At 39.3% G+C, this 26,354-nt stretch overlaps 1 protein-coding gene across 1 annotated transcript in view; it reads right to left on the bottom strand.

Moving 5' to 3' along the window:
• ADGRA3 (adhesion G protein-coupled receptor A3) overlaps positions 1-26,354 on the bottom strand; it is a 54,256-nt gene that overhangs the window by 24,800 nt on the left and 3,102 nt on the right. The window contains exons 2-6 of the mRNA XM_089524725.1: positions 12,023-12,094; positions 5,021-5,092; positions 3,607-3,678; positions 1,709-1,780; positions 616-776 (exon numbers count right to left, since the gene is read on the bottom strand). Of these exons, the coding sequence (XP_089380851.1) occupies positions 616-776; positions 1,709-1,780; positions 3,607-3,678; positions 5,021-5,092; positions 12,023-12,094 (449 nt within the window). The remainder of the gene's footprint in view (positions 1-615; positions 777-1,708; positions 1,781-3,606; positions 3,679-5,020; positions 5,093-12,022; positions 12,095-26,354) is intronic.

Below are 26,354 nucleotides of genomic sequence, written 5' to 3'. Positions count from 1 at the left end.
TTCATTGTTCAAATGTCTTTATAAGGCCATTGAACTGTTAGCTATTGCCCTATTCTGCAGTAATGTGTTCATTTTTTTTTAATTTTAACATTTATATCCGACTAACTATCTAAAGATCTCAGGGTTGCACACAATAAAAATCAACATTGCTGGTTAATAATGTGCAGCATGAAGTAGTTATTCCTTTCTTCATTCAGTCCTGAACCTATAGTCAATTGGTTTTATTAGATTGTCCTAGGTTCATAAGGAGGGAAGGAGATGCATACAAACATTTAGTTGTATGCAACCCCTTCCTTCTTTATGTTGAAAGAAACCTGCCATGAATATACTATATAGTACTAGACTGCATCCACCCTAATAATGATTGTCATCTCAATTTGGTAAAAAGTTCAATTCAGTATCTCTATATTTCAGTGAAATATATAATTCTGTTTTCAAATTCTCCATGAAGGCAAAAAAAGAGTTCCTCCAAATTCCAGCTATGATGGCAGAACAACATAATGAAAAGAAGTGAAAATAAACCAAATTAAGAGGAAAACAGAAGTAAAAGGTATACTTTGACAAGGAATACATATAAAACAATTCAGCATTGTTTGCTTGTAACATTCTTCCTACCACATGTTAGAAGCCCCTGCTTAACACTCAAAACCGGTTGAGCCTGAAGTGATTTTGGGTAAGCACATCTGGTATCACGAACAGTTATGTTTCTTTCTTGCATCCATTGCTGCATCCACAACATATTACAATCACACAGCAGATAATCAGTCTGAAATTCTCTGGAACACATACACAAAAAAAGAGATAGTGTTTCTGATATGACAAGATAAAATCCTATTTCAAGTGGTATATATGTTGACTACATAAATAAGATGTTCCCAGAAATCTGTAAACAAGATGCAATCCCACTTTGGATTATTGAAAATATCCAATTATGAATTACTGCCTTATAAATAATAAGTGAACAAACATTGTATTAGACTATTTGCCAACGCACAGGGTTTTTTTTTTTTAAAATTAATTTAAAGTTATGTGATCACATAAACCAAATGTCATCCACCATTTAGCCCAAGTATCTATATCCTGTTATTTGGACATAATTTTTTGTCATAGGCAACCAGGCAACTGGCTAATTATGTCTGAAGCTTACATATGCTTAGATCATTATCAGTGATGAGAGTACACTCACCCTCCATATTTGCAGTTCTGATGTTTGCGAATTTGATTATTCATAGATTTGATTAATATGTTATCACTAGGAATATCTATGTCCTCCAGTGCAACTCTATGGCCAACTTTAATTAAAGTTGCACTGAAAGACCTAGAGATTCCTAGAGAGAATACTCTACTAGGCATTTGTAGCTCCTCCAGGGAATTTCTATGGTCAGTGTCTGTCGGACATTGACCACAGAATTGCACTGGAGGACCTAGAGAGGTGTCTAGGTAAAACATGGTGTTTTTGTTATTTGTGGTTTTTCCATATTCACGGGGGTCTTGTGCTCCTAACCCTAGTGAATATAGAGGAACAAGTGTATATACTTTTAGATGCAGACAGACAGTTTTTAGTTAGACAAAGTTAATATGCCTCCTGCAATACTGATTTCAAATAATATGAAATCAAATTTGGTTTGATGTTCTGCACTTAATTTTCACAGAAAGTCTACTAGAGGACTAGTGCTCACATACATGAAACACTCAGATTTATACTTACAGAGACTTCAGTGAAGTAAGATGATCAAATGTTCCTTGTGCAAGTGATGAAAACAGATTTCCAGAAAGATTTCTAGACAATTAAAAAAATCACATTAGATATTTACAAGTGTGCCTATAAGATACTGCACTGCTCCAGTTTAACATGCCTGACAATCAGCACTGCATGCCTGTTAAGCAAGCTCAGTTATCAATGGGCTTTTGTACTTCTGCAGAACTTAGAAGTCCCACAACCCTGGTCTTTATAGATGGCTAGTGTTGCTTTGCCTACTCAAGGACTGTAATTTGGAGAATTGAAATTGTTTCATATCTGTGCATGTGTGACCATTCTAATTTCTTGTGTGTGCATTTGTGTGTGTGCCTTCAAGTTGCCTGTTGACCGATGGTGACCCCATGGATTTCATATGGTTTTCTTAGGCAAAGAATATTCTGGTTTTGCCAGTTCCTTCCTCTGAAATAAAGCCTACAGCACCTGGTATTCATTGGCATTCTCCCATCCAAATACTAACCAAGACTGACCCTGCTTAGCTTCCAAGATCAGACAGGATCTGGTGCCTTTAGGGTATAGAGATGTGAAAATTTGCAGAGCTGAAGTAACACCAATGATCATGAGTGTAATAATAGGAGATATCTTTAGCAAAATGCCAAGAATAAATTTACTTGTTTATCTGCCACCCACAGTGTTGGCAAGAAATACTAGAATATCAACTGCTGTTTAAATTCTAACATCATAGAAAAGGCATAGAGTAGCATTATATACTCCATCATTTGTTCCATACAGTTATGAGTTATGATATTTCAACACTGCTTTCATGTTGTACCAATCACTAGTGTGCATCTTAACATAAAGACATGCAGTACACAATGACTGTATAGTAATATATCAATGTCTACTGTATTGATTCATGAAAACCACTACACATATATTAAATTAAGGAAGGAAGGAGCAGGAAATGTATGCAGATCAATCTTTCTGTCAATTATAATATCAAAAGATCCACCAGTTGTAGAGCACGTTGTGGCATATAGTGAACTCTAAACAATAATGAGTAATGGTTTTCAAATCAAAAAAATATTACTAACGATAAAGAAAATAATAAAAACTACATAGGATAGTGTGTTTTCTCTCCCTAGGCTTGGAAAATTTTCTAGTTATTATCAGAGCTTTTATGACCAAAACCTTGCACAATTTGCCCTTAGATTTTTCAGCCCTCTTCTACTAGTTTGCTCCTTCTATCTAGTTATTACGCTGGAGGTAGAAAATGGAGGCTGAGACAGAGGCTTAAGCCAAGAGCCCTGCTAAACAGTTCCTGTAGACACATCTTTCTCCTAGATTTTCTATCTTTTCTCCAAAACTTTGGAAAGACCAGTCCTATTCTGGATCAATACAAGTAGGCTTCATTTCAAATTGTAACTATTTATGTTATCTGTTAAAAGAAAGTTTAAAATATGCATCCTGGCAAGCCTTTTCCTTAATAACAGTGGTCATGTATTCCATGTCTAATTGTCTTTCTATCTAGGGCAATTTTCTGTCTTTCAAAAGGAAAAGTGTTACGGTGCAAATGGTCAAACTTGTGTGAAAGTGGGACTATTTATTTCCAGTGTTGAGGGGGTCCTACTTTTTCAACTTAGACCATCAATCATCCACTGCCCTCCAGTCTGTACCAAGCAGATTTATCCCTCTCAATACAAGTCGTAATACACCTTCCAAAGATTCTCCCAGCAAAAGTTATATTATTCATTGAGTCTCCCTTATCCTCCTCTCTAGGACAATCCAATGTACTAATCATTTGATCAATAAACTGACAATATAGTTTAGTAAAAAAGTTTCAGCAAAAAAGGGGAAAAACTTAAATGTCATTGTGTACATCAAAATTAATTTAATAAAATCATACTTACAATCTGACTAGATTTGCAAGTCCTTTAAACATATCTGCTTTCAGACATCCTATCTGGTTGTTTGTTAAATCTCTGTCAATAGTGGAGGGAAAAGCGAGAAATCGCTTCAGCATACAATATATTTCTTACATGACATAGTATATTTAACTAAATAAGCTCTCCTGGCCCAAATCTCCTGCCCCCAACTTGATGGAAGTATCATTTACCTGTGCTCTGATGGCAGGCAGAATTGTCTTCCTTCTCTGCATGCAAGTAAGTTAGGTAGAGATATGATTGTGGCATTGTTACTATTGTGACTAGGTAGTGATCATGAACATATAACAGCTACATAGATTTACTTATCCAAGACCATAATTGTTCTGCATTCACGATTGCTACTTACTCACATCTGTGATACTATTTCCACAATCATAACTCCCCTCCAATATACTTTAACACGCATCAGCTGCATGGAGAAAAAAGAGGTCCACTTGGCTGACAATCTGAGCATGACATTTCCATCAGGTTTGGGGGGGGGGGGGTAGGTTGAGCCAGGAGAGTTACTTATTTAATAATACATAAGTAGCTGACACAGAACACTGGGCATTATGATTAGAATCAGAGATGCTTAAAGATGACTGACTGGACTGCACATCAAAAAACTGATAAACTAATTTAATTCAAGTACATTTTAAAAACGAAAACAAAATGAGCAATCAAATCCAGAACTGAAGTACCAAGGATATGGGGAGGGTGCTTGTGCACTAACAAATACAAAAGAACAAAAAGCATTTTTAAAGGTGTTAGTAATTAAAGATGTCAAATTTATAGGGCAATTGTGGAATAAATCCCAGTGAGTTCAATTGGGCTTATTTTCTGGAAAGTGTGTATATAATTGACTAACCATGACACTTCGGTTTAAATCCAATTTTTATTCTTCATTCAAAACAGATACACTGAGGAAATGGTAAGTTAACTTTTGTATAAGTCCCAGCAATCCAACAGGTCTAGTCTCGCTAGAACTAATCACTAGATATGGGTTGTAAAGACTTAAAAACATAACTTCATACAATAATCTTGAATGGAGAGAAGAAATACAGTATTATCAAAACAAGTCACTACTTGTTTCTTGCCCTAGGCCTAAGCTCTTGAGCTGTCTTTTTAAGCGTAATACAAGCACTTTCTAATCTTAGTTGTCCTTTTCTGTATGTTCTCCAAATATACATTTTTAAAAGATGGGGTAATAAAAAATTGTACACAGTATTTTAGAACATGAAAAGTAACTCTAGCAGTAAATAACACCAAGAAGACACTGTACAACCCATGGTTGTAAGGGATTTTTAAACATATAAAATGAACTTTACGACAGGCTATACACAAACAGCTACCTCCTGACACTGCACTTAATTCCATGTTATCAAGAACAAATACTTACAGTCTTTTTAAAGATGAAAGTCCTATAAAGGCTCCTGGATCTATAACACTAATAAGATTGTTCTTAAGGTCCCTGTTTAAAAAAGAAGTACAATGTTTTGTCATTTAAAAAGTAATCTCAAAACAGAATTTTCAAACTGGAAAACTACTTGACTACATGGGAGCAAAAGTAATATACTCCCCCCCCAGTAAAAGAATCTAGAAGAAAAATCCTATTTTTTATATCCCATCTTTCCTCCAAAATTGGGACTTTACACTGCTTACAATTCAAAAACACAATACACCTAAAAACATACCAAAAATGAACATTAAAATAGGATTAAACTATTCAGAAGATTAGATTTAACACTATACTTCCCCGCCCAAAAAAAACCCATCAAAAAATAAAAAGCAATTAAAATAAATCAGCCTAAAACAAAGCACCATTCTTAGTCAATTCTTTGAAAGTTTTCCATTTTAGAAGCCTGCCAGAATAGGTAGGTCTTTGCCAGGCAAAGTAAGAACAGCAGGAAGGATGACATTGGCCTGTTACAGACTGCCAAAATAAAGCTGCTTCGGGTCTCTTTGGAGGTATGCTGTTTAAATGATGCATGCACCCTAAGAATCTGGAAGCTGTACCAAAGCTGTACTCCAGTGCTTAGGAATGGAGTGTGGCTTTGGCGCGACCGCTGGACTCTTAGGACCCATGCATCATTTAAATAGCATACCTCCAAAGAGACCCGAAGCAGCTTTATTTAGGCAGTCTATAACAGGCCATCTTGACCTTCTTGGGTAGTTCCAGAGTCTTCAGGCAGTCATTGTCTTGTGTCTACATCAACCATGTCCGTGATAGTAGTGAGACAGACAGAAGGGCCTCTCATGATTTCAGGGCCTGGGCATGCTCATACATAGGGACCTATGGGCTGCCAAACAGTCTTGAGTCATATAGGATTTTACAGCCCATATACAGGACTTTGAATATTGCCAGAAAGCAAACTGGCAGACAGTGGAGCTGTTTTAACAGGGGAGTAGTATGGTCTCTGTAACCTGCCCTATTTAATGCTCTGGCTGCAACAGTTTGAAATAGCTGAAGTTTCTATACACCCTTCAAAGTCAGTCTCAGGTAAAGCTTGTTACAGCAGCCCAAAAGGGATGTAATTAAGGTGTGTACCACTGTAGCCAGATTCAGCATCTCATGGAAAGATCACAGTTGGCACACAAGCTTTAAGTATGCAAACACATTCCTGGCTATCATAGAAACCTGGGTTCAAAGATGAATCCAAGAATTAAATAATTATTTTAATGTTGTTAGTTGTTCTTCTGGCTCCAATTCATAGTTAACAAACCTGTATGTGAACTACATTTGATGTACACAATACTCACAGAGTTATGAGACAAAAGGTATACAGTTCTACCCGTCACTGAAGGCAGCCACACCTGTATCCTCTCCTGAGCTCATCAAATTCCTAGCTATCTGCTCTGACCTCAAGACAGATGGCGGGGAAAGACCAACAATTTTTCATTCCAGAAATATATCAACCATCTTGGGGTTGATTTTCATCTCTCCTAACCAGGTCGCTGACAGAAACAATACCTCTTCCCACTCCTTCTGGGAAAGCATAGCTGCAACAGGACAGAAGCTATCTAGGCAGGACCAGAGAGTGGTCTATAGTGGCTGGATGCTACATATAGCTCTACCTCAGAAGTGGACAACTGTTAGGGGGCTGCACTGACCCACAGGAAACCTTGGATGGCCACACTATCCACTGCACCAACAACTCTTTTTGAATTTTTGAACCCTCTCTCTAAAGTGCCACAATACTTCTGGGGCATGTTTTTGCTCCCCTCTAATGGAGCTTACAGACATTTTCAGGAAAACATTTTACTGGTACAGTAGACCCTAGTTATCCACCGGGATTTAGTTCCAAGATCCCCCATGGATAACAAAATCCGTGGATGCTCAAGTCCCATTAAATATAATGATATAGCAAATTGGTGTCCCTTATAAAAAAAATGCTACAAGGTTTGATATTTGCAATTTATACTTTTTTTTTTGAACATTTTCAAACCATGGATGCGTGAATCCATGAATAAAAAAATGTGTATAAGAAGGGCCAACTGTATTCTTCTGAATTGTTTCTGCAATTTGGGAGCCAGGGACACTGTTTTACATTTGAATTTCTTTTTATTCCCCAACCCCAACCCCTTTGGGCTTTTTTGGGGGGAAAGCAATGTTAAAGGTTTGGATCCCTTTTTAGTATGGTTTGTGTGGCAGGTTGACATAGGTCCCAAACACAATGCAGAAATAATCCAGTTTGAGACTGCTTTTACTGCCCTGCTTCAATGCTAGGAAATTCTGGGAACTTCAGTTTTGTGAGCCATTTAGCCTTTTCTGTCAAAGAGCTCTGGTGCCACAATAAACTACAATTCCAGGGTTCCCTAGAACTGAGCCAGGGCAGTTAAAGCAGTCTCAATCTGGATTATTTCTGCAAAGAGTTTTGGACTAAATTCCATTTTTACAACACTGCTACTAATATAATTTTTACTTAATTATATTCCGCTTTTCCCCAAAGGAATCAAGGCAGATTACAACAGAAGGTAGCAATAAAATATCATAAGAATAAAAATTTAACAGTTATAAACCATTCCATACCTCAGCCTTCCTCCCAAACATAAAAACATTAAGAGAAAAACAATAAAATGGAATTAAGCAACATAAGTTAAAAATATGAAATACAAAAGTGCCAAAAATTTCAGGTAGATATAAGGCAAGACAAGTATCTTCTTCTAGGGGGGAACGGGGCTAGTAATGTCAGTGAGGGGGAGGCTGAGCTAGAGGGCTAATCAGGAAAGGCCTGCCGGAAGAGATTCGTCTTAACAGTTTGGGTTTTTTAAAAAGAGCAAGAGTTTTATTGTTTCAACAATGGAATTTACGGAATTAACAAGGTTTCAGTTCCTTTTTTGTGTGTGTCTCTTCCTTCCATCTTTATCAATTCAATGCAATTGCATTTCTTATGCTTGCTTTCTTTATCAGTTTCCCCACACTCATACTTTACATGTATATGAAGGCTTCTAGAGTGGTAATATGACGGATCTCATCCGACAGGTCATTCCATAGTCTAGGAGCAGAAGATGAAAAGGTCCTCTGGGTCACCGCAGCCAGTTTGGTCTTCTTAGCTTGCAGCAGATTCTTCCCAGAGGACTTATTCTTCTCAGAGGATCTTTGCTTTGCTCTTTAGATCCTTTGTTACATGCCCCTACGTTTTATCCTTGACTTATCCACAGGGCATATCAAAATCCATAATTTTGGTCCCAAAATCTGTTCTTTATTATACATGAGGTCATGTGTATACAATAGCTTTGGACTCTGAGAAATTTTGAGAAGGCCTTAATATTTAACAGAACTTATTTAGTAATAGGGCTCTTTTTCATAAAAAAAGAAGAAGTGTCAGCAGAATGCTTCACTGCTCAGTTTTCAAGGAAGAAAAATGGCTTCTCAATTATAGTAATAGTAAATGACTGAGTACCAGCAACAAAATATGCAATTACCTTTAATCACTGGCAAGATGCAAGGTAAACTTGTGTTGCAGCAGCAAACAACTGCAGGCCAAGAAAAAAATGCTACAAATTTCATGCATTGTTTCCACATTATATTCACTACTATTGAGTTCAATCCTAGGGCTCAAGGTTGATGTCCATCCTTTTGTAGGCTGGTAAAATGAGTACCTTTCTTAATATCAGCATTTCAGTTTGTTAGAAAGTACTATAAATCTAACAACTTTGTTGGCATATTTGTTCTCAGTAACAGAGAATAAAACATTATTTCCTTGCATAGCCACTTCATAGTCTAGGTGCGTATTCTTCCTTTAAGGCAGATTTGCAATAATTTTCAATATATTTCAACATTTTTAAATAACATGGAATTATTTCAACATATTCTGTGTATGTACAGTGTGCCTTTGCTATCCTCTGGGATTTGGTTCCAGGAACCCTCCCCCCTAAATGAATACCATAATCCATGAATGTTCAAGTCCCAATTATATACAATGAGGTATCCATCAATGCAGAATCCATGCATATGGAGAACCAACTGTAGTCATTATTTCAGAGAGTAGTTTCTAGTGTCTTTTAATTGACATTTTGATAAGAGTATGGTGAACTGAAAACTGTTGTTTACCCCTGTTGAAAACTGTTGCTATGGGTCAGCGAACCCACCTGAAAGAGAGCAACTTCAGTTCAGTCAACAGCAGGCAGACTGGCAAATAACTGTTGTAATTTCCAGGGTTTTATAGCATTTTTTTAAAAAAACCTTAGTGTTCAATTTTGTGGTCGCTGTTGAGGCCTTGGGAATCCAGAAATGGTTCTCTCTGTTCTCGGCATCTTTGGGGGATTCATAACATGACATTTTAGACTTCTCATTTCTGTCTTTTCTATGAAACCCATTTGTTTACACAGGTGGCCGGGTTGGCAGTCTTCCCGGACATTGAAAGGAAGGGATTCTTAAATCCCATTTCTTTGGACTGTCAATTTTGAGTTTTCCTCAGACTCAGATCTCTTAGAAAAAGGGACCACAGGTTAAGAACAACTAAACTAAAGGGAGGATTTAACTTGAATTGCACTTCATAGAGTCAGTTGATATGGGCTTAAAAATAAAATTCAAGGATTTGTTAATAAAGTTAGCAATGGACTACAATGAATGAACTAAAAATATTTAAATAGTTAGGGAAATGTACTAGATTATGAAGTGCCTATGAAAGATCTGATGGATCTCCATCAGGAATGTATAAGTACATAAGTGGACTGTTTTACATAATATATACAGAAATACCCATAAGTTGAATATCCTTTATCCAAAATGCTTGGGACCAAAAGTGTTTTAGATTTTGGATTTTTTTTCAGATTTTGTAATATTTATAAATACATAACAGGATATCTTAGAGATGCGACCAGGTCCAAACATGAAATTCATTTATGTTTCATAAGTGTATCTGAGGAAATAGGCTTAAGTCTATGAAAGCTCATCCTTCGAGCTTCCTTCTTTAAATTACAGTAGTCTCAAAAGTTGCTACTAGAGCTCTCTGTAGACAGTGGGCTCTCCTTATCTACAGACTTGCCACCTGTGGATTTGAGCATCTGCGGATAGCAAGCTCGTGGAGGGGAGGGCAGAGGAGGAGGTGGAAGGCGTGGTGCAAGAGTAAGAGGAAGAAGACGTAATGCAGTGTGAGCTGGGAGGAAGAGGGCGTAGCATGGTACAAGGTGGGAGGAGGAAGAAGGCACAGAGTGAGGAGGAGGAAGAGAAGGAGAAGGTGCAGTGAAGCACAAGGTAGGAGGAGGAGGAAGCGAGGCAGGAGAAAGAGGAGGCAGAAGGAGCAGCCCGGCAAGTAAGAGGAGGAGGAAGGGGAGGCAAGAGGAAGAAGTGGAAGAATAGAAGGTACGGCCCAAGGAGAAAGAGGAGGAAGGGGAGGCAGGAAGAAGAGGAGGAAGGTGCAGTGCAGTGTGAGGAGGAAGGCAAGGCGAGAGGAAGGTGAGGTGGGAAGAAGAGGAGGAAGGCGAGGTGGGAAGAGGAGGAGGAAAGAGAGGCAGGAGGAAGAGAAGAAGGCGTGGCACAGCACAAGGCAGAAGGTGTGGCACGGTGTGAGGAGAAAGCGGTGCTGAGAAAAAGGCAGTGGGGAGGGGAAGAGGATGAGAAGGAAGCTCCTCCAAAGTGCCATTGTCTTCAATGGTGATGTGGCCGTGTGGCTGTGCCATTACTGAAGTCAACGGGACTTAAGGATCCGTGGATTTTGGCATCCGCAGGAGGATTTGGAACAGATCCCCCACAGATACCGAGGGCCCATTGTACTGATTTGTTTCATAAACACCTTATGCACATAGCCTGAAGATACTTTTATACACAGTATTTTTTAATAATTTTGTGCATGAAACAGTTTTTGTACAATGAACCATCAGAAAGCAAAAGTGACACTCAGCTACCCATGTGGACAATTTTGCCTTTTGATGTATTATGGAATTCCAGATAAGGGATACTCAGTGTTTATTGTTCTGAATCGAACATTTCCTAAAAATCTAAAACTTAACATTATTCTTAAGGGGAATTCTGATCCACCTACTAAATTATTCTATTGTCTGCAAACATGAAGTCTAGGTAACCAAGCAGTTAGATACAAATTGACAAGTATAAGAACTTTCCATCTTCTACAAAAAGAAAGGGGTGTAAGAACTATGTCTGTATCACCAACCCTGCATTAAACTGTAAATATCATAAGTACTTTAGGCTGCAGGATTCAATTGCTGAGATGCTTGGAAAGCTTTCCAGATTACCATCTTCATATTTCAGCTGATTAACTTTAATTAGCAAAATATGCAAGCTTCAAAATAGCTTGAAAATTTGAAGGAAGAAAGTAACTGCATTAGTGACACACAAATCTGCTTTACAGAATGTTCCAGCTAGTACAGTTGTCTAGCTCTTTGCTTTTTTCAGCATTTATTTTTTTAAAGCATAATTCTTTAAGTTCAGAAATCATTTAAATCTTGGTATTTGGAAAAAAACACTTTAGGCTAGTCTTGACCTTTCCTGGCTCATTAATAAAAGATCATCTGCTTACTAAGGGTGACCTCCACAGTTGTTTATAAAAGGACAATTTATAAGAATAGAAATGGAAGTAAGAAAAGAGGTTGTATGATAAAGTAAAGGTTCTATTTCCCCCCCAACAAAAAAACAAACAAACAAATTTTCACACGGCTGAAAATTCAGCTTGCAAAATAAAACCAAACAGCGGCACAATATCTAAAAGTACACTTTCTTTTTTCTTTTGAGCCATCCTTATAGCTCCAAATTTGCCTGAGAAGCACTGAGGTGTCTTCTTTCTTGGTGCTTATTCTTTTATTTCTTTTGACCCAAAACAATCTAATTTTGTTTTAAAAATATTTATACAACTACAATTGCTAGAGCATCTTTATTTTTAAAAAGCATCAATTTTCCCCGCAATACTCAAAACTTTAAAAAATATATATAGATACTTACAATCGTTCAAGAAGACTTAATCCAGCAAAGGAACCATTCTTCAATCCTGATATCTTATTGTTGCTAAGAATCCTACAAAACAGTGAAAGAACATTACAAGGAGATTCCAAGGAAGCAAATGAATGAACAAATACAGTGGCACCAGGATAAAATTTCTACTGCTCTCATTATCCTTGTTTAAAAGATATGGAACTACCTAAGAGTATGGAGAATTGGCCCCAAAGCTAAACTCCAACACCTACCACTTTATCTGACACTCCAGAAACTGCCGAGGTCAAATGACAATTCCTACTAAGACCCTGTGAAATAATGTATAAGCAGAAAATGAGTAAGTTGACCGAGTCCTATACTCCTGAACCCTTTTCTCATCTGACTTTATTCTCTTATTCTTCTTCCATGCAGGGTGTGGTGGTCATAGTAAAGTATAAAGAACTGGGGAGAGCAGCATACAATCACACATAGAAACTCTTCTGCTGCTTGATTATTTATTTATGTATTTTGTTACATTTATATCACAACTTTCCTCCAAAGAGTTTAAGTCAGTCTATATAGACCTTTTCATATTTTTATCCTCCTGTGAACTACTTTAGGCTAAGAGACTCTTCCAGTGTTGTCATACTTTTCTCAAGAAGGAAGAGAAAGATGAGAACATGAAAGGAGCGGTATGACTAGGATGGCGGCGGTGGCAACAGTGGCTCATTCTCGTTGCCCTCCTTCTCCTCTCCATCTCCTTTCCTGCCAACAGCCCCCCTCCAACCCATGGTGCATGTAGTTCCTGACAGAGGTGGCTTCTGCCCAGTTCACCTGCCTGCTCCCTCACCCATTCACACATTTTCCCTCTCACTGGCTGGTTTACTTAGTTTGCCTTGCTCAGCCCATGTGCTGCTGCTCCAGTAAACTCTTCATCACCCCACTGCTAGCTTGATGCATGTGTCCCCTGCCACCTCTGCCCTCCCAAGGCCTGGACAATGATGTTAAGCAAAGGCCAGGTAGAGTGAGAGAAGAAGGGGGAAGTAGAAAAGAAAGCAAAGAGCCACTGGATGTTGCTGCTTCTCCAAATGCCTCCTCCATCCACGCTGATTCACTCACTCTAGATAGCCTTAACTTAACAGTGTTGGGGATGGGGAAATGGGGATTAAGGCGAAAGGGAGCTGGATGTTGCTGCTTCTGAAAATGCCTCCTCCTTCTGCACTGGCTACAGCTTAACATCATCATAGGGTGTGTGTGTGTGTGTGTGTGTGTGTGTGTGTGTGTGTGTGTGAAAGCAAGGATTAAGGCAAAGGAGCACTGAGTTTTTAGAAGCAAGGTTGGCAGTTACGGGACAGTTCAGAGGTTTTTTTTTAAATAGCTGGTATCGTTTGATGAACAGAGCCCTTATTATTTATAAATTTGAGAAAAGAATAATTGATAGAGTTCAAATGGTTAGAAGGCATAACATGGAAGTACAGACGATTTCACCTATTTGACAAGTTAAGAGACCAGAGCAGAGTCAAAACCCAGAAATCACCAAAATGCAGAACCCAATATTTTAAGATGGCCAAGGCACTGATGAGGTTGCTATGAGCGCAAGAACATGATGCATGTGGTTGGAATGTATGGGATGAGATAAGAGGAGGATCAAGGGATGGATGGGGCATGGGCAGGATAAAGGGGGGAAATGCTTACAAATGAAAAACACCTGCACAAAGCCCACAACAACAATCTACCCCCTTCTTCATGGGAACATTTTTAATTGGGTGAGGTTTTGAAGGATGGGATGGATGAAGTAGAGAAGTAGTTCTGCTGGTTAGTGTCTAAAGCATGGACTGTAGAAACATGGACTGCCAAAAAACAGCAGATGACAGTACGAGATCACCAAGGAAGGCTAAGAGAACAATCCTAGTGAAATATAGAGTGGTATATTTGAAGAGAAAGGCCTGTTACAGACTGCCAAAACAAAGCTGCTTCGGGTCTCTTTGGAGGTATGCTGTTTAAATGATGCATGCATCCTAAGAATCCAGAAACTGCACCAAAGCTGCCCTCCAGTGCTTAGGAATGGAGTGTGGCTTTGGCACGAGCTCCGGACTCTTAGGACCCATGCATCATTTAAATAGCATACCTCCAAAGAGACCCGAAGCAGCTTTATTTTGGCAGTCTGTAACAGGCCAAAGTATAGATTAAAAGCCTGTGAAAATTGATCTGCCCAGAGCTCCAAATAATCAAGTTAATAATAGAATCAATACAGTGTAGTGGTTGGAGTGCTGGAATACAACTTTGGACAGCAGGTTTTAAACCAAATCATGCTCTTTCAGCCTTAAAGTATTGCAATGGCAAACACCTTTTGAAGAAATTTGCAGAGAAAACCCCATGACCTTACGGTCATCGTAAGTCAGAAATGACTTGAAGATATACAACAACAGCAGCAACAACAACAACAACCATAATGTATGCTAGAACTAGAAAGTTGGACTTCAAAAATCTGGGTTTGTTTTTTTACATGTAAAAGTTTTTAACTTGATATGTATGACAGTGGGTCATGTATTCAGTTTTGAGATTGTAAGCATTAACATATTTGCATTAATTCCAGTTTGGTTATTTTAAGATTGGACTTCTTCAAAAAACAACCCCGACACAAACTGATTTTTTAAGAAACCATTTAGTTCATATCAAACCTAAAATCTTCTCAAAGACTTACAGTTTCAGTAGATCCCCTCAAGCTAACCCACTTTGATAACTTCTTCAGTATTATGTTCACTTTCTTCCTAGCATATAGCAGCTCACTGACAGATGCATGTTCCATTCATAGATATAAATCAACAAGCAATCCACGATATCTTCAAGGTTGCAAGAGCAGAGTAGATAAAAACTATTTTTAAAAAAGTTAATTGGATTTTTATTTAAATGAATGTATAATACTTAAATTAATTTTAATTGTTGGTTACATTACCTATAAGGTTCTTTTTTAAAAAAGTTAAAAGCAATTCAGATTTCAATGTTGCTGTCGCTGTGTGTCTTCAAGCCATTTCTGACTTATGGTGACCCTAACGAGAACCTATCACAGGGTTTTCTTGGCATTAATTGGTCAGAGGGGGGTTGCCCTTGCCTTCCTCTGAGGCTGAGAGAGTGTGGCTTGCTCAAGGTCACTCAGTGGGTTTCCATGGCTGAGCAGGGATTTCAACCCTGGTCTTCCAGTGTCTTAGTTCAACAATTAAACCACTACAACATGTTGGTTTTCAGAACTTAAATGCAAATGTAGAATTTTCAAATAGTGAATTCAAAATCTTGGGATTGTCCACACTGGCAAAATAAAGTGGCTTCAAACTGACTTGAAGCCTATCTATTTATGACGCACAGGGCAGAACCAGGAGAAAACTAACACAAAACTGCATTCCAGAGCTAAAAAATGGAGCAAAAAGAAGTCCTGATGCTCTGCTTTAATGCAAAAAAATGTTGATTGTTGCACTGGCATATAAACAGCACAGTGTAAGTACGGGAATGTGGGAAACCCCTGGCAGCATAAGGAAGTGATCTAGAGCACAGAACCTGGGTCTAGTCAGATGCAGCTCCCAGGGCTATTGCTCACCATACAGTTTTTTTTCATTTGAACATACAGGCACACGAGTGGCCAGAGGCACCATCAGCCCATTGCATCAAGCTGTCACACACTTCATGGTGCGAAAGTAGGACAAACATGGGAGGATGCCAATAACATAATGGATGTAATTAAAACATAAACAAACTGGCCAGTGTAACAGGGAAGCATGGAGTAAAGGGTGCAAAGTAGGCATATACAGTGAGTCTCTATGATTGTGTTTTGCCAATGTGTGACTGGGCGGACCAATGCACTCTACGGGCAATGTATTTATTGTGTGACTGTGTGGCTGGTCACACAGGGCATCCAATGGGATGGCAGCTGGGTGGGAAGAGGAAGGCAAGTGCTGGTTGGTTGGTTTGTGCAATGATGTGCATGTATAGTAGGGAGATTAACCCCCCTCTCAAGAGGTGCAACTTGATGCTGCATGGTGTGGACTGCCTATGGGTGTTTCACAGCCTTGAAAGCAGCCTGTGTGGACAGAGGGGGTCTCCAACCAGTTTGGGGAAAACCAGGACCAACCTGTTTTTTTCCCCTCTCTGTTTGCTCAGGCCCTGAGTTTTGTTTTGTTTTAAACAAAACAAAACAAAACTGTAGGGAAAACACTTAACCATACAATAGGTCACAAACTTCTATTATGGCTTCATACTGATGATCAAGAATTACTGTATATACTTGTCAACCTCATGTATAAGTTGAGGGCAAGTTTTGCGGCCAAAATTATGGATTTTGCTATGACCTGTCGATAAGTCGAGGGTAAAATTTAGGGGCCTATAGCAAATGATCTAAAGGATGAAGCAAAGCAAAACAAAAGAACTTACTAAAGCCAAAAAACTTACACAATTCTAGCAGATATAACTCTTTGTGCTTACTCTTAAGACTGGATGGATGAGAGAGCAGAGGGTGTCAGTGATTCACATATTATACTCTTGCTTTTCACCAGGAGATGGTTCCTTCTTTTAAATAAGAGTTAAGATACAGTACTTACACTGACCCGTGGATAAGTCGACATGGGCTTTTGGGGTCAATTTTTAACCTAAATTTCTAGACTTATACATGAGTGTATAAAGTAGTAAACAATCTCTAGCACTATAATCCATGTTAGCTCATTCACTGAACCATAACAATGATCTTGAACTCTCGTTTTATTATTAAACTGATGTCTCTACCACTGAAATGGCAAAGCCATTCATGTTTCACCTCTAGGAAAAATATCTATGGTGCCCATTATCTACATCTTCTGGAAAGTTCTGGGCACTTGCTTACACTCAGTTTCATGCACAGTACTCAATAGTAAGTTTTGCTTAGTCCAGTGAAACATGTTGAGATAAGCTTGCATGGGAATGCTAAATCCATCTTAAAGTATATGTATTCTTAATACATAGAAGGCATTTTGGGCAGAAAATATATTTTAAAAACAGATTTAAATTGGTGTTTGTTTAAACATTAAAGTATCAAATGCAAGGAATTTTTCTGCCCCCCCCCCAAACAGGAGACTCTGCAATACTGTATGACAAACTGCTGTTGAAACTGAGGTGAGTCTTAAAAACAGCATGTGATGTGATCAAACAAATTATAAATTTTGTATGACTGTAATCTTGCTAAGGTAAATCAAACTTGCTTTTTGGATACCAGCCATTATTAATAACAGCAATTAAAAAAATACATGATCTCATAATATAAAAAGCAATATGATATGAATACGAAATATCCACCCACAGGATATATTGCCACATGCATAATCCCGAAAGATCTTTCTTACGGAATACAGTGGCAACATGGAAAGCTTTCTGAAGTGTAAGTAAATATTTTACTGGGGAATATTCCAGGATAAACTGTGAAAGAACCATTTGACAGAGAAACCAGCACAGACTTGTACAGTATCAATTTTTAACACCATCTGCAGAGATTTGAGTATATAAACTGTACTAAAATAATGTATTCCATCAAAATATTTCTGTGCACAGTATCTCTTTTTTTCAAAATGATCATTGAATAGTTCATTTTGCACTGTATTAAGTCAATCTACCCAGCCCTATCATATACAGAGAAAATAAGATATCAAGTAGGGATGATTCCCCTTTTAATAAAATTTATAAAAACATACAAGTTTCCCCAAATATACCCAGTTCTACCTGGATTTCATTAGTGAACTAAAGCAGTGGCTTCATGCTAAGGGTTTATAATGCTATGATTAAAAATTGTGGGCCTGTTACAGACTGCCAAAATAAAGCTGCTTCGGTTCAGACCCTTATTCACTATTAGTGGTTCAATCCACCCCCCCAGTCAAATAAGACTCTTTAATCCAGCAAGGATTCCGGTAATAGAAATGCAATTTTCACAACAGCCCTGTTTCTCTAGTAGTTCTCCATCCCTACATGACCTCTCATAGTGCTCCAACCCCTATCAGAGCAAATGAATGTGCACAGAACCTATAACTCTTCAATATGCATATCTTATAATTGGAAAAATAAACAAGATGAAGGACAACTCACTTCTGTGTGAGAGAGACGGCAAGAGTGAGAGAGAGCACACACAAAGGTTTCAATGAATGATAGATGAATAGAGGGGCAAGATGATGGAAGAAAGAAAAATGGGGCTTTTGCCCAAACACTGATAAGCACCCAACCTTCCCTTGTTGTAAAGGAACCCTCAAACAAACAGGTTGTCCACCCTGGTTTTATGCAGAAAGGTAATGCCTGTAAGTAAGTTTTATAGCTGAGAAGAGATTTGAACTACAAGGTCTTCTCTGTCTCAAGTTTATTACTCTAGCCACTACACTGTCAAACAATTACTATGATAATCTGAGATACGCCAGTAGTACATTGTGCAACTTTGCCCATTCAATATTCATTAGGTAAAACAATTCTGTGAAATGGCCACCATAACAGGTTAACACTATAAATCTTCACATCAAAAATGACAACGGAGCCAGGAAATTCAGAAGTACTGCCCTTTTCAGTACACCTTTGAGATCAAGTTGCAGTTTCTTTCATCAACTGTAGAAAAATGAACCAATGCACACTGGCACATTGCAATACTTACTATATGTGCTGATACAAAGACATGATATCTTAAAAAAAAAAACAACCCACAGAGCTGTTCCTGGTTTTGTCATTAATCAAAACCACAGTCTACTTCTGCTAATAAACAAGCCATATTCATCTTCTTCCAATGGTTTTGATTCACACAACAATTTTAAGGGGATGCTGTAGGGTCAGTTTCTAGGAGAATCTCTCACTCTGTGCCACCAACATTCTGGTTCTTCTAAAAGCCAGGAAAAGTGGACCTTAAGGAAAAGAGTGCTCTTAAATTTTATCTGAAACAAGTCAGCTGACTCTTCAAACCAAATAGGACACACCAGTCTTTGCACTTAAGCAAATCTTACAGCATTACATTCATCTTAAGGACTCTGACTGCCTTGGATTGTGACCTTTGTCTTCTTTGGTCAATGGATGTGCTATTGGTCTCCTCATTCCTCTGCTACCTTGGAATTCAACTTTCAACTTTGAAACTCAACTAGCTGTCATTTTGCACCTGGCCCTTTCAGTCTCACCTCTCTGATCTGATGCCTGAACTTCAGACTGCTCCCGACCATATCTGTTGTCTCTACTGCTCTATTCCTAGTTCACCTGATTCAGTATTTGACCTCTTGCCAGTCTATAACCACAGCTATTGTCCTCCTGTTTTTCATCTACTTGTTTCTGAAGTGAACTCCAGTTAAAACCCATCTTGGATCTCAGCCAAGGCCTGACAGATGCTGGCGGCACTGCACTATATTTGCAAGGTACCTAACCTTAGCAATTACCAAGACACAAGTTAGTTTAAATTAATTGGCAGTGTGTTTCCTCAAGGTATAACAATAAGATCATAAAAGCAAGTCTAGACAACTGAATTTTGAATTTTCCTTGTCCACAGACTATTCAGATTGGTAACACAGAAAAACTGGTATTACACCTAATAACCTGAACACATTCCAACGAAATGGTGAAATGAAGAAGTTATGCTCCAAGTAATTTTTGTGATCAAAATTTCAAATTTGTCACTTCCATAATTAACAGGGAAACACACAGCTAACTAATTTTTTTAGTTTCAAAAATCTCTGCAAAAAATATTTTAATTGCAACACGTTTAATCCTGTTTTAAAGGTGGGAATTTGGGACATAATGTTGTAAATGTGGATATTTTAATATGTTGTGAGCCGCTTTGATTGTCTTGTCACAGAAAAGCGGGATAAAAATAAAAGTTTTATTTATTTATTTATTTATTATTTTCTGAAAATGTATCAGATCATTCAACAAGTAGAAACACAGAATCATAAAATTGGAAGATATCTCAAGGGCCATCCAGTCCAACCACCTGCCATGCAATGATAATAATAATAATAATACAATTTTAATTTTTATCCCGCTTTTTGCCAAGCAATCAAAGCAGCACACAACAATACACAATCAAAGCACCCTCGACAAATGGCCATACAGCCTCTGTTTAAAGATCTCCATCACACTCTGAGGGAGTGTTCCACTGTTCAACAACCCTTACTATCAGGAAATTCTTCCTAATGTTGAGGTGGAATCTTATCCTATAGTTTACACCCATGCTTTGGGTCCTGTTCTCTGGAGCAGTTGAAAAAAAGTATACTCCAGCTTCAATATGGCACCCCTTCACATATTTAAACAGGGCTATCATAGCACCTCTTTATCTTTTCTTCTCCAGACTAAAGATCCATTCCAACTCACTGATTGATCAGATGACTGACAATGTGTTTGAATGTGTTTTGTTTCACAGTTTACTGTTTATTAAGATGCTTTAATTTTTAGAATTTGTTTTGCTTTTAGATTGTATGCCATAGACAGGTTTTTAATTGTATTTGACTGTCATTGTGCTGTATAACTATTATTAAATAATAATAATAATAATAATCCCCAGCTCCTCACAGGGCATGGTTTCCAGACTTTTTACCATTTTGGTCATCCTTCTCTGGACATGCTATAAAAGACATGCTTATATACCTCCTATAAAGGCACCTATACATGATTTAACTCCAAAAATGAAATGTTTTAGTTACTCTCAAGCATATCACAAAGTGTGCGCGTGATTTTTTAAAATCATCATCTATATCTGAGAGTAGCAAGAATTTCTTCACAGGAATATAAGTACTTGCCTACACCATGTCCAAATGTTCTTGAAAGCACACACACTTTTATCCAAATCATGTATACAATCACGCTCTCAACATGAATAATCAATAATATGTCTAAAAATTGCATTGACGATGACTACGCACAGTGGTTTGAATGTTGGACTACGACTGTGGAAACCAGGCTTCCAATCCCCACTCAGCCAACTAAACCCATGGGGTGATCTTGGGCAAGTCATTCTCTCTCAGCCTAAGAGGAATGCAATGTCAACTCCCTCTGAACAAATCTTGCCAAGAAAATCCACTGGTAAGTTCACCTTAGGGTGGCCATAAATGGAAATGACTTGAACACATACAACCATGTTCCACAGTGCAAATAAAAGAGCATTTTATCATTCAGTCACAAACATCCATTTTTTTAAAAAAACACTAGCTGTAAATAGTACAAATGCAAAATTTGGTCAATTTTTGTATTGACATGAAATCTTTCAGCTGTGCCACACAGAAATATCCTTCTCCATGCTTTATGGGAACTGTATGATAGAGAACTTATATAATTCTACACACAGCATACTGATGTGCTGGGTGAAGTATCTTCACTATTTTTGTATACTAGCTGATATATATTCCCAGAACTGTATGGATCTGTACCGAACAGCCCCCAAAGGGTCCATGAGGCCTAATATTTCTCCATTCCCCTGTTTTTAAACCTCATAAATCTTAACAGCAGTAGCCAGTGAACCCACTCCCATTTTCCACTGTTTTTTAAACCTCAAAAACCTTAGCAGCAGTGCTTTAACACAGTGCTACTGAATGCAGTGGTCCCTGGAGTGGTGCCAGCCCCTGAGCCATTGACTGCTAGTCCCTAGTGAGTTTCCAGGAAAGAAACAAGTAATTGCAGCCAGATATTTGTAGGCATGTAGCAGTCCAAATCATTAAATAGCTTTGGATGCACTGCCTTAGCTTTCTCTTGTTTTCTTAAATCAGGAATTCTTGCAGCAGCGGCTCAAAGACCTCTCTCATCACTTGGGACCAGCAAACTAATGCCCTAAAAGATGCTAATGGGGCCTCCTACTTTCCCATCCCCTTTTAAAACCTCAGGAATCTCACCAGTCTTCTCACATTTCTCTGTACTTTTTTTAAACCTCCAGAATCTTAGCAGCAGCAGTTCATCCTCTTCCATTTTTCCACCTGTTTTTTTCCAGCTTTAGGAACAGTGCTCCAGAGAGCTCTCTGATATTTTATATCTCTTTTCAGATTTTATTTCCCAAATGAATTATGGCAGCTACCACTTTTTGCTTCTATTAAGTCTCTTCTTTGGAATGTTGACATGAAAATAGTTATTGCAACTTAAAGCAAACTGAAAGCTGATATTATAGCTTTCAAAGAAATATCCTGTCCATTCCAGTAACAACCACCAAATGTTTTAATTCGTTCTTAACATTTTTCTTCACTCCTCACTTTTCAGTGTTTGTGGAGAAGTCCCCCAGATTTCTGTTTCCTTCTGAAATACTCATTTTTAAATGCTATATCTATAAGCAAAGTGTCTAATAAAAAAGGAAAATATCAAATCATTCAGACTTATTTCACATTTAGATAACAAAGGCCTGGTCCAGATGGACGGAATAAGACGCCCTCGTCAAATGCTTCTGACGAGGGCATCAAAATGGTGGTGCCCTGTACAGACGGGCGCTGCTATTGTTATGTGCTGGACGCATAGTGTCCGCATGTCATGGTGCCATTATGACATTGCGAGTGCGTCATTGGCACACTGCGATATCATAATGCTGTCACAATAAGAACCCGCTTTTCGTGGGGGTTTTTTTTGATCCACAGGTTCCATGGAGACCAAATCTAGTCGCCAGGAGACCACCCTTTTTGAACGGTCTATTCCGGGCCAAATATCACTATTATACCGATAGATCTTTAATATATTCTCTCATTTATATTTTTTATCAAAATGTCAGGGGGGGGTGACCCTCCTCCCAATTGTTCAAAATTGTATCCACAGCATTTGGACTATCCAATTATATCTTCACTAAGGCAGTCAATTTACCTGTTACATAACCAACAAAAGCCTCTGCGTCACTCATTAAATAAAGGTGCTTTTGGTTTCTTACCACTTTTGGACAGCTTTAACAGTATAATGTTCTTAACCAAGTGACTATTTACAGAGTATACGAGTATACAGGGCTGGACACAGGACAAGGAGTGGAAAAAAGGAGGAAGGAATATCAACAACCTAAGATATGTGGATGACACCATACTACTGATATGAAAATATCACATCTTTGGGACAATTACTAAGGGAGGTCAAAGAAGAAAGTGCAAAGGCCAGCTTGATGCTAAACATAATGTTTAACATCAAAAATAATGACCACGGAGGATCTAGATAAATTCGACGTAGGAAAAAAAGGGACTCAAAATAGTTAAAGAATTCCCATATCTTGGATCAAACATTGAACAGAACGGAGACTGTGGTCAAGAAATAAGAAGAAAACTAGGAACGGGAAGGACAGCAACGGAAGAATCAGTTGAGATCCTAAAAAGTAAAGATATACAAGTGAACGTGGAAGTTAGAATTGTATAAGCATATTCCATGCACCGATGTGAGAGCTGGATAGTGAAGAGAGGAAAAGCAGATAAGAAGAAAATCAACTCATTTAAGAAGTGGCACTGGAGAAGTGCTGCTAGGATACCATGGCCAGCCAAGAAGACAAATAAATGGGCCCTAGAACAGATCGGTGGATGCGGTGGTTCAAGTCATTAAGATGCTGACTATGGTACAAGATCGGCATGTTGGCAGTTGGAGGCCTGGGTGCCACATCACTAGTCCCAACTTCTGCCAACCATGCAATCTGAAAGCATGCAAACGCAAGTAGACAAATAGGTACCACTCTGGTGGGAAGGTAAACAGCCTTCTATGCAATCATGCTGGACACATGATCACAGAGTAGTCTCTGACAACGCTGGCTCTTCGGCTCAGCAACACAGATGAGCACCACCCTCTATGGTTGGACTCGACTTGACAACCTTGTCAATGGGGAATGCCTTTACCTTTAGAACAGATCAAGCCTGAACTCTCCCTGGAGGCCAAGATGGTCAAACTGAAGCTGCCATGCTTTGGCCACATCATGAGAAAGCATGAATCACAAGAAAAGACAATAATGGTGGGCAGGTAGAGGGTGGAGGGAGGGGAGAAGATCCCATGCCAGATGGCTGGAGTCCAACAGGGAGGGCATGAGCCTGACTCTGCAGGACCCGAGGATGGAGGTGGGGTGTGTTGTGTCTTGGAGATGTTTCACTCACAGGGTTGCCATGAGTTGGGGCCGACTGGGAGGCAGTTAACAACAAGAAGATCAAAACCCGAGGCGCATCGGTTTTGCTGCTGGAGCACGATTCTGGAAATGGGAGATACTAAAACAAACGGCGGCACTTGCCCACCGAGAATGGCTGCAGGATATCTGCTCAGGGAGAATCATTGCAGAATACTTGCTCATAGGGAAACATTGAATACTTGCCCTATGGGTACCCTATGGGCACGTATTCTTCTATATTTCCCTATGGGCAAGTAATCACCCATGTTTCCCTATGGGCAAACCTTCTTCTATGTTTTCCTATGGGCAAGTATTCTCCAATGATTCTTTATGGGCAAGTATTCCCCTATGTGCAAGTATTCTCCAATGATTCCCTATGGCCAAGGATTCCCCTATGTTCCTTATGGGCAAATACTGTCCTATAAGCATATTGTCTCCTGTGTTTCCCTATGGGCAAGTATTCTCCAATGATTCCCTATGGGCGAGTATTCCCCTATGTTCTCTTATGGGCAAATATTGTCTTATGAGCCTACTGTCTCCTATGTCTCCCTATGGCCAAGGGTTCCCCTATGTTCCTTATGGGCAAATATTGTCTTATGAGCCTACTGTCTCCTATGTCTCCCTATGGCCAAGGGTTCCCCCATGTTCTCTTATGGGCAAATATTGTCTTATGAGCCTACTGTCTCCTATGTCTCCCTATGGCCAAGGGTTCCCCTATGTCCCTTATGGGCAAATATTGTCTTATGAGCCTACTGTCTCCTATGTCTCCCTATGGCCAAGGGTTCCCCTATGTCCCTTATGGGCAAATATTGTCTTATGAGCCTACTGTCTCCTATGTCTCCCTATGGCCAAGGGTTCCCCTATGTCCCTTATGGGCAAATATTGTCTTATGAGCCTACTGTCTCCTATGTCTCCCTATGGCCAAGGGTTCCCCTATGTTCCTTATGGTCAAATATTGTCTTATGAGCCTACTGTCTCCTATGTCTCCCTATAGCCAAGGGTTCCCCCATGTTCTCTTATGGGCAAATATTGTCTTATGAGCCTACTGTCTCCTATGTCTCCCTATGGCCAAGGGTTCCCCCATGTTCTCTTATGGGCAAATATTGTCTTATGAGCCTACTGTCTCCTATGTCTCCCTATGGCCAAGGGTTCCCCTATGTTCCTTATGGGCAAATATTGTCTTATGAGCCTACTGTCTCCTATGTCTCCCTATGGCCAAGGGTTCCCCCATGTTCTCTTATGGGCAAATATTGTCTTATGAGCCTACTGTCTCCTATGTCTCCCTATGGCCAAGGGTTCCCCTATGTTCCTTATGGGCAAATATTGTCTTATGAGCCTACTGTCTCCTATGTCTCCCTATGGCCAAGGGTTCCCCCATGTTCTCTTATGGGCAAATATTGTCTTATGAGCCTACTGTCTCCTATGTCTCCCTATGGCCAAGGGTTCCCCTATGTCCCTTATGGGCAAATATTGTCTTATGAGCCTACTGTCTCCTATGTCTCCCTATGGCCAAGGGTTCCCCTATGTCCCTTATGGGCAAATATTGTCTTATGAGCCTACTGTCTCCTATGTCTCCCTATGGCCAAGGGTTCCCCCCATGTTCTCTTATGGGCAAATATTGTCTTATGAGCCTACTGTCTCCTATGTCTCCCTATGGCCAAGGGTTCCCCTATGTCCCTTATGGGCAAATATTGTCTTATGAGCCTACTGTCTCCTATGTCTCCCTATGGCCAAGGGTTCCCCTATGTTCCTTATGGGCAAATATTGTCTTATGAGCCTACTGTCTCCTATGTCTCCCTATGGCCAAGGGTTCCCCTATGTCCCTTATGGGCAAATATTGTCTTATGAGCCTACTGTCTCCTATGTCTCCCTATGGCCAAGGGTTCCCCTATGTCCCTTATGGGCAAATATTGTCTTATGAGCCTACTGTCTCCTATGTCTCCCTATGGCCAAGGGTTCCCCCATGTTCTCTTATGGGCAAATATTGTCTTATGAGCCTACTGTCTCCTATGTCTCCCTATGGCCAAGGGTTCCCCTATGTTCTCTTATGGGCAAATATTGTCTTATGAGCCTACTGTCTCCTATGTCTCCCTATGGCCAAGGGTTCCCCCATGTTCTCTTATGGGCAAATATTGTCTTATGAGCCTACTGTCTCCTATGTCTCCCTATGGCCAAGGGTTCCCCTATGTCCCTTATGGGCAAATATTGTCTTATGAGCCTACTGTCTCCTATGTCTCCCTATGGCCAAGGGTTCCCCTATGTCCCTTATGGGCAAATATTGTCTTATGAGCCTACTGTCTCCTA

Source organism: Sceloporus occidentalis, unplaced genomic scaffold (assembly GCF_023333645.1).
Source record: "Sceloporus occidentalis isolate IW3139 unplaced genomic scaffold, rSceOcc1.0.p SCAF_5, whole genome shotgun sequence".
In the NCBI taxonomy this organism is placed as follows: Eukaryota; Metazoa; Chordata; class Lepidosauria; order Squamata; family Phrynosomatidae; genus Sceloporus; species Sceloporus occidentalis.
Note: the sequence above shows the minus strand (reverse complement) of the source record. Positions and strands in the feature narration are given on the sequence as shown.